At 64.0% G+C, this 8,437-nt stretch overlaps 1 protein-coding gene and 1 long non-coding RNA gene across 2 annotated transcripts in view; one reads left to right on the top strand and one right to left on the bottom strand.

The window, feature by feature from the left end:
* Window positions 1–207: 207 nt before the first annotated feature.
* Window positions 208–8,437, bottom strand: part of LOC129737328 (uncharacterized) — a 770,208-nt gene continuing 761,978 nt past the window's right edge. The window contains exon 12 of the long non-coding RNA XR_008735059.1: window positions 208–261. This is a non-coding gene — a long non-coding RNA (uncharacterized LOC129737328). The remainder of the gene's footprint in view (window positions 262–8,437) is intronic.
* Window positions 2,900–6,723, top strand: IRX5 (iroquois homeobox 5). The gene is made up of 3 exons (XM_055726317.1): window positions 2,900–3,364; window positions 4,636–5,041; window positions 5,305–6,723. Exons 1-3 carry the CDS (start codon window positions 3,116–3,118, stop codon window positions 6,069–6,071), a joined length of 1,422 nt encoding a protein of 473 aa, XP_055582292.1. The 5' UTR covers window positions 2,900–3,115; the 3' UTR covers window positions 6,072–6,723.

Genomic DNA, 8,437 nt, shown 5'->3' with positions numbered 1-8,437 from the left:
GAGAATGTCGGTTTGATAGACACTTAGAACCCCGATGGCAGAGGACCTATCGCTACCATTTATTAATCAGCTCTGGTATTATGTTGCAAGGCATGAAAGTATGCATGAACTCACCCCGCTTTCCAAAATGTACGCCTACAGAAGCAAGATTAGCAGAACATCAGAAATCAAAAGGGTAATTTTACATGACATTAACCTTACCTCCTCCTCAAAAAAGTCAGATGCCATGGGAAGATAGATGGTTAAAATTTCTGCTTCTCCCTACAAAGAAACACGCAAGGAAAAGCGGTTACTCATTCCGCTCACATATAGAATGAATGTTAAATGTATAAAACTTTACCAGATGATATCTCACTCCTCGAACAAGGGCTGTTGTCAGAGGATTATGACAGAAGCGCTTTTGAGTGGGGGGAAAAAAAAAAACAAAAACGCGGCGCTTTGGAGCGATAGCGAAAATTAACCCAGGGACCCGTATCGGTGACACCCGCCGCTGAAAACTGATGAAAGTGCACACCTGTGTGGAGTGAGCGTGTAAGGCTGCGGGCCGGCCGCTCCCCGGGCAGCGCCCCGGCCGAGCCACCGCTCAGCGCCGCGCAGCGCAAACAACGGGCCCGCCGGTGGAGAGCCGGGGGCGGCGGTCAGCGCCCGGCGGGGCAGCACCGAGGGTGCCCACACCCGCTCGCCGCGCTTCCCGGCACCGCTCCCGCCGGCGCCGCCTGCCTGCGGGGCCCGCAGCGGCCCCGGCCCCGCCGCCCCGGAGCGCCCGCACCCGCCGGGCCCGCGCAGCCGGTAGCGGGCGGCCCGCGCGCAGAGCAGCGCCGGCAGGGGGCGCCCCAGCGCGGCGGGGCAGCGCCGCCACAGCGCCCCGACGTCCCGCCGCGCGGCGGGGCACGCTGCCGCCCCGCGTCCTCACCTCGCCGGCCCGGCCCGCGGCCGCCACGGGCTGGGCTGAGCCGGGCCAAGCCGGGCCGGGCCGAGCCGGGCCGGGGCCGCCTCGGCCCGCAGCGCCTCCGCGCGCCGTCCTGTCAGCGCCGCCTCCGGACTCCCCAGCAACCGCGCAGCGCGCCGCCACCGCCCCTCCACACCCCCGCCTCCCCACGCTGATGGACAGCTCCCCACACCAATAGAAGAAGGGGAGGACCCACCGCCGGCAGCAGGACAGCCAATCATGAGCCGGGAGGGGCGGGGGCGGGAGCTGCGCGGCCGCGGCCTGCTGGGTAGTGTAGTATGGGCCGTGCCTGCCCCGCCGCCGCCGGCCCCCCCGTCCTGCCGGCACCCCCCGACGGCGCGGGCGGAGCGGGCCCGGCCCGGCCCGCCGGACCCGGAGCGGGGTACACGAGCAAGGCTCAGCCCGTGCCCCGCCGTGTGGCCGGGGTGCCGCGGCCGCCGGGACGGGGCCCGGGAGGGAGGGAGGGAGGGAGGGAGGGAGAGGGGCGGTGTCGGTGTCGCCGTCGCCTCCTCGGCGACCCGGGGAGCTCCCGCCCCGGCCTGCCCGTTTTAAATCACACCCCGGCTCCTCGCGTTTCCGCGTCCGTCCCGCTAGGGCCAGCGGCGAGAGGAATTAGGGCCGGGAGATGCAAAAGTACAAGATAAAAAATAATAAATAAGATAAATCTAATTAAGTCACGCCCGCTCCCCCCCACACATACACCCCCGGGAACGGCACGGCGGGGGCGAGGCGGGGCCGGCCCGCGGGTGGCCGGGGGCGCGGAGCCGCGGCGGCGGGCAGGGGCGGTGGGAGCAGCGCCTTGCCTCAGCCGCGAGGGAAAACAAGCGAGAAGGGAATAAATCGGGATATGTTCCTGTTGGGAAATATATCTGGTTGAATCAGAGGAGATTACATCTCCTTGATCGGCGGGGATTTATCCCGGTTCATATGGTTTTAATCTGCTTTCGCCTCGACCCTTTTATGAGCCGGGGAGGGGGAGGATGCCCGGTGTATTCTTGAGATCCGCAGGCAAAACCCTCACGCTGAACGATTTCTGCAGACCCATCTCCGCTCCCCCCGCACCCACCCCCCCACCCCCCCTCCGGATTCCCCTTCTCCCGGGACTGGTGCTGGGAAAGACTAAATCCCCCCCCGCCCCCGCCCCGCTCACGGCCCCCGAGCCCCTCCGCGATGCCAAACCCCACTCCTCGCCGGACCCCCCCGCCGCAGCTCCGGGCCCCCCCCGTCGCAGCTCCGCTTGCACAGCCGCCGCAACAGGTCCGGCCCCGCCGCGGCCTCCGCCCCGACGGCGCGGCCCGGCCGTGCATCCCAACGCTGCCGGATCGGGCCGGGCTGCGGCGCTTCCCCGCCGAGAATCGCCTTTTTTTGTTTAGAAAAGAAAAACTAACACCGCCACACACACCCCGTATATTCCACCTCCAGTGATTTAGTGGAGGGAGGGGCAGGGGGCAGAGAGCGAGAGGAGGGGTGGCTGCGCAGAGGGGGGAGCCGGGCGGCTAATAAATCTTATTAAATATCTATTTTTTTTTCATATACTGATTGGCTTGCATTCCGGCGCAGCGCGGCTCCGCACGGTATTTAGCACATGCAGAAAGTTGGAGCCGATCTTAAATGGCTTGGAGGTGACTGCAATCCAGGAGCCGGCGCACTGAGCCTCTGAGCGCTGGGGAGGGCCGAGGGAAGCGCGGAGCCCTCCCGCTGGTTGGGCCCGGCCGCGGCAGCCCAGCGGGGTCCTGCCAGTCCTTCCACTGACAACACCCCGCGAAGGAGGAGCCTCGCCGGGCCGCGCAGAAGGCGTCAGGAGCTGCAATTTCTAACTTAGCATCTTGGCAGGACCCTTCGGAAAGCGAGAGCGAGGAGGAAGGGGGGGAAAAAAAAAGCCCCCTGGTGCAAGGGGGGGAGAGAGAGAGAGAGAGAGGGGAGAGGGGGGAAGAAAAAAAAAAAAAAAGAGAGGGGGAAGCGAGGGGGGGAGAAAAAGGAGGCAGCGGTGCCAGGCTGCAGGCGAGCGCGGAGCAGCAGCCCCGGCGCAGAGCAAGGTGCCGCCGCTGCCCAGCTGGCGAGGGCGGAGAGGCGCCCGCGAAGCCCCGGCCGCAGCGGCCCCAGCCCGGCAGCGCGGCGGATCCCTCCCGGCGCCTTGGGCTCCCGGGTGTATGTGTGCGCCTGGCCATGTCGTATCCTCAGGGTTACTTGTACCAGCCGTCAGCGTCCTTGGCTCTCTACTCCTGCCCGGCGTACAGCACCAGCGTGATCTCCGGACCCCGGACCGATGAACTTGGGAGATCTTCTTCGGGCTCCGCTTTTTCCCCTTATGCCGGATCTACCGCCTTTACCGCCCCTTCCCCGGGTTACAACTCCCACCTCCAGTACGGCACCGACCCGGCCGCCGCCGCCGCCGCCGCCTTCACTTCCTACGTGGTAAGAGCAGCCCCGGCCAGCCGGCACCGCGCCGGGCACGGCGGCATCCCGCGGGCGCCCGCCCCCCTGCACCCCCCCGGGCCTGCTTGTTATTCCCATTTTATTTTTGAGATACCGGGGACAAAAGGGAGCGCGGCTCCCCGCCTCGCCGCCCAACTTTCCCGCACCGCCGCCCCGCGCTGCCGCACACTGTTGCTGGCGGCCGCGGAGGGCAGGGCCGGGCGCGGGGGGAGCCGCCGGCACGGCCCGTCTCTGGCGGGGACCGATCGTATTCCCTCCAAAAGGAGAAAAAAAAAATCTTTTTTTTTTTAATATAAAACAGCAATAGTAATTCCGCAACAATTAGCTTGTTGTGATTGAAAAGGGAATGAACCCAGCAGCGGCAAGGCGATGGGAGAAATCCGGGCGATAAACCCAGGCAACTTTCCCCTGCGCGGCGATAATTAGGCTGCTTAAATATTGCAGAGCTCTAATCCCGTGGCTGCGAGCTGCTCCGCGGCCGCTGCGCGGAGAAGGGCAGGGAAAGGCACGGCACTGCGCCGCCGTGCGCGCCTGCGGGGCACCGCGGGGCCGGCCCGGGGCATCCCCGCCGCAGCGCGGGGGCCGCCGCTCCCCCCAAAACCCGGCGAGTTTTGCTCAGCTTCTCCCTCTACTCAGGCTGGACGCAGAGTTTCACGGTTTCTTCTTTCCTTTTTTTTTTGTCTTTCCTTCTTTGCTTTTCTCTTTTCCTTTTTCTTTCCTCTTTCCTTTCCCCCTTTTTTCCTCTTTTTTTCTTTTCTCGGCTTCTCTCCTCTTTTCTGTTCTTCCCCTTACATTTTTTTTTTTCCTCCTCCCGCCCTGGCCTGGCAGAGGAGCGGCCCGGCCCGGCCCGGCCTCCTGAGCCCGGCAGGTTGCCCGCCGCGATCGCAGCGCGGTAGGAAGGGAAGGGGAGGAAGGGAAGGGGAGGAAGGGAAGAGTTCCCCCGCCGCTGTCCGCCCCCACGCCGCGCTGCCCACTTGCTTTTCCCCGCCTGTATTTGGGGGAGAGGCGCTGGATGGCTGCGGGCGGCCGGTGGCCTCCCGGGGCGGCTGCCGCGAGCCCCCGGGCCCTTCCCCGCCCGTTCTCCCGCGAAGGAGCCGGGGGAGAAGCCGGGCAGGGCCCCGCGCCGGGGCAGAGGCGGCGGGGCAAGGGCGGGGGCCGCGGGCAGGCCCTGTCGCTGCCCTTGCCGTGTCATTGCCGCCCCGCGGCCGCCTGACCTGGCCCCGCCGGGCCGCTCTCCCCTCTCTCCCCAGGGCTCGCCCTACGACCACACGCCGGGCATGGCCGGCTCCCTGGGGTACCACCCGTACGCGGCGCCGCTCGGCTCCTACCCCTACGGGGACCCCGCGTACCGCAAGAACGCGACGCGGGACGCCACGGCCACCCTCAAGGCCTGGCTCAACGAGCACCGGAAAAACCCCTACCCCACCAAGGGCGAGAAGATCATGCTGGCCATCATCACCAAAATGACCCTCACCCAGGTCTCCACCTGGTTCGCCAACGCGCGGCGGCGGCTCAAAAAGGAGAACAAAATGACCTGGACCCCGCGGAACCGCAGTGAGGACGAGGAGGAAGAGGAGAACATCGACCTGGAGAAGAACGACGAGGACGAGCCCCAGAAACTGGAGGACAAGGGGGACCCCGGGACGCCGGACACAGGTAGGACAGCAAGCTCGGCCGGGCCCCCGCGGCCGCGCCCTCGGGTCTGCCCCCGGCCCGGGGCGGCCGGGCCCCCGCGGCGGGCGGCGGGGCGGGGGGAGCCGGAGGGCCGCGCTGCGGGCCTGGCGGCGGCGGCTGTGCAGCCGAGGGGGGGGGTGTGCGCTGGAAGGGGGGGGGGGCGGCAGAGCGGGTGGGCGGGTTTGGGGGCGCAGGGCGAGCCCGAGAGCTGCCCCCCACCCCTCTTCTTTCCCCCCCCCCCCCAGGAGCGGCGGATCCCAAAGCTGCGCCGGGCTGCGAGCGCCTCCAGGAGTCCCCCGGCCCCCGGGAGGCCGAGGCCGGCCTCAGCGACTCGGATTGCAAAGAGCCGGCGGAGGAGCGGCTCGACGGGCCGCTCGCCCCCCACAAGGCGCCCGGCGCTTCCCCGCTGGGGCCGTGCCCGGCGGGCCGCGGGCTGCCGCCGGCGGGCGGCGAGGAGCCCCCGCCGTACCGCCCGCCCTCCGCCGCCGCCGGGCCGCCGCACGCCGCCGACCTGCACCCGCTGCTGCCCGCCGCCACCGGCGCCTCCGTCATCCACTCGCCGCAGCAGGCGGCCCTCGCCAAGCCCAAGCTCTGGTCGCTGGCCGAGATCGCCACCTCGGCGGACAAGGCGAAGGAGGCTGGCGGCGAGGCGGCGCCCCCCGGCCCCGCCGTGCTGGGCGGCGGCGGCCCGTCGCGCTCGCCGCCGCGGCCGCGCTCGCCGGCGGCACAGTGCCCCTTCCCCAACGGGGCGGTCCTGCCGCGGCCGCTCTACTACACGGCGCCCTTCTACCCCGGTTACACGAACTACGGCTCCTTCGGGGCCCTGCACGGGCACCCCGCCGGCGGCCCCGCCGCCGCCGCCCCCGGCGCCCACTTCAATGGATTAAACCAGACTGTCCTCAGCAGAGCCGAGAGCCTGGCTAAAGACACTAAAATGATCAGGAGCCAGTCCCAAGTAGACCTTTGCAAAGACTCACCTTACGAACTGAAGAAAGGTATGTCCAACATTTAATATCGGCTTCTCCTCCTTACCCCCTCCTGGGACCGTGGTTTTGTTCTTTTATATATTTTTTTTTAATTTATTGAGAGAAATAATAAATTGCTCTGGCAGTTATTTTTCCACTACCAAAAGAAAAGCAAAACAAAACAAACAGAAAAAGACCAGCTGCCCCCTCCCGCCCAGCACCCCCTGCAAAAGTTTATAGAGTCTATTGGAAATGGCTGGGTGGAAGCCACGCAGAAATGTCTTAACCAAGTGAAAAGCAAACGAGTGACACGCTCTCTCTCACACACACAAAGAAGAAAGATTTGTATTAAATCTTATTCTGTATATTTAATGTAGCTTTTTGTATTTAAATTGATAATACAGTATCTTTGAAGTAAATTATGAAATCAAGACACCTGTACAGGCATTAATGTTGTTTTCGTAATATAAATATATACATTTCTGTGTCTTTTTCCGAATTGTTTCATAGTTTTAAAATATATATATACAAGTTTAATTTAATTTTTTATGCCTATTGGGTTTTTTTTTCCTTGGGTGTGAGCTAAACTATAATGGGGAAAAAAAAAAAAAGGAAAATAGGTTATACTTATTAGATACAAAAACCTGCAGCCGCCTTTGTAAAATGCAAATATTTAATTAAAAGAGATTTTTAACAGAATCAAAACCACTCTTTTTTTGCAACGGGCAGAGATGTGCATAGCTGCGGAAAAAAAATTTACACGTTTTAAAAAGAGACGCGGGGGCTCCATTTAGGACCTTACAGTAGCACCTGAAGCCTTTTTCCAAAAGGATTGAGGATTTCTCACGGGTCGGGCAGCGGCGGGAGCCGCCCGCGGGGCCGGGGAGAGGCGAGCGGCGGCGGGACAGGGCCGGGACCGGGAGCGGGGGGGCCGCCGCCGGCGGAGGTAGGGGCTTAAACCAGGCCGTGCACAAAGGCACTTGTTAGAAACACCAAATCGAAGCGCGGTCCCATCTTTTAACCTAATTACTTCCAATCAGTGTCGTGTTTTATGCAAAGCAATCAGCTGGTGAACTTGGCTAATGAGTTCGATTTTCTGCCAGATTTAGCCCGCGCCGCCGGTGCCGCGGTGCAGCGGCCGGGCCCGGGGACGGGGACTGCGCCGGCACAGGCACCCGCGGCGGCGGGGACGCCCCGGCCCCTTCGCCCCCTCCCCGCCCCCGGGCGTTTTGCACCGCTGCCCCCGGCCCGCGGGACGGCGCGGTGTGGGCGGCCATCCGCGGCCGCGCAGCCCCGCGCTGGGCCGGCCGCGGGCGCGGTGCTTCCCGGCGCTGGCAGGTAGGTGTCACACTCGGCCCGAGTTTGGCTCCCGCCGCCCGCTCGGCGGTGCGGGAGCCCCGCGGGGCCGCCGCGCTCCGCTCCGCGCCCGCGGGGGAAGGGGGGGGCGGGGGGCCGCGGCCGCCGGGGCGGGAGGACGGGGCGCCCCCGGCCACCAGCCGTCCCCTGCGGACGGGGCGCGCCCCGTGCCCACTCTGCGCGTTCCCGCTGCTCCGCAGCCCCAGCCGGGGGAGAGCGGGGCCCTGCTCAAGCGAGGGGCTCCCCAGCGGAACCTGGGAGCAAAGCGCGGGTGCGGTGATCCGCGCAGCCCGGGTCCCCTCCCAGCTGTCCCGGCACCGGGGACGGGATTTTTCCCCCGTTCCGATCGGATTTTGTGGGTGTCAGTCGTACGCCGGCGCATTGCCGCTGGTAACGTGATGGGAATTTCGCCGGGACCGCCGGAGCTGCTGCCGAGACACCCCTCCGTTTTGTTTGGTTGTTGTTTTTTTTTTCCTTTACGAGCCAGATAATTATTTTGTAATCTCCTCAACTTTGTCAGAGCCATTTATTAGCTGTAACAGGTTTATTCATGCATATTTACATTTTACGGGATTTTAAATAGTAGTTTGTATTTTATGTTTTAAAGATGCAGTCCATGTTCACTTGGTTATACGATCTTTGTAGATAATCTGGTTTAAAATCAAAATCGTTTCAAGCTGAATGGTAAAGAATCAAATATTCCTGGGATAATAGTCTGTTATTTTGTCACTTTATAAATTATAAATGAAGTTTTTAAAAACGCTCGAATTCCTCGGTTGGATCTTTTCTTTCCAGTCGGGGGGACCTGCAGGAAGGCGTATTTTTCGCGCAGCAGCGCGGTGTGTGGGACTCACCTGCCTTGTCCAAAACGGGAGAAAGTTCGCACGGCGAGGGGCAGGGGCAGGGCTGGCCCGCTCCGTCGGGCGGGGCTGAAGGCAAAGCCCCGCGGGTCGCCCCCGGCCCGGGCTCCCGCCGCACCTTTACCCCCGGCGGACACCGCCTCTGCCGTAGCTCGGGCGGGACCCCCCAGCGCCCTTTGGCACCCCCTCCCCCCGGG

This window comes from Falco cherrug, chromosome 14 (genome assembly GCF_023634085.1).
Source record: "Falco cherrug isolate bFalChe1 chromosome 14, bFalChe1.pri, whole genome shotgun sequence".
Classification (NCBI taxonomy): Eukaryota; Metazoa; Chordata; class Aves; order Falconiformes; family Falconidae; genus Falco; species Falco cherrug.
The sequence above is the reverse complement of the archived record's forward strand: the minus strand, read 5'-3'. Positions and strand labels throughout refer to the sequence as shown.

Coding starts and splice junctions, on each gene's coding strand:
- IRX5 (XM_055726317.1), top strand. CDS start 3,116: ATGTCGTATCCTCAGGGTTACTTGTACCAGCCGTCAGCGTCCTTGGCT. Junction 3,365..4,635: donor CCGCCTTCACTTCCTACGTG/GTAAGAGCAGCC, acceptor CTCTCTCCCCAG/GGCTCGCCCTACGACCACAC. Junction 5,042..5,304: donor CCCCGGGACGCCGGACACAG/GTAGGACAGCAA, acceptor CCCCCCCCCCAG/GAGCGGCGGATCCCAAAGCT.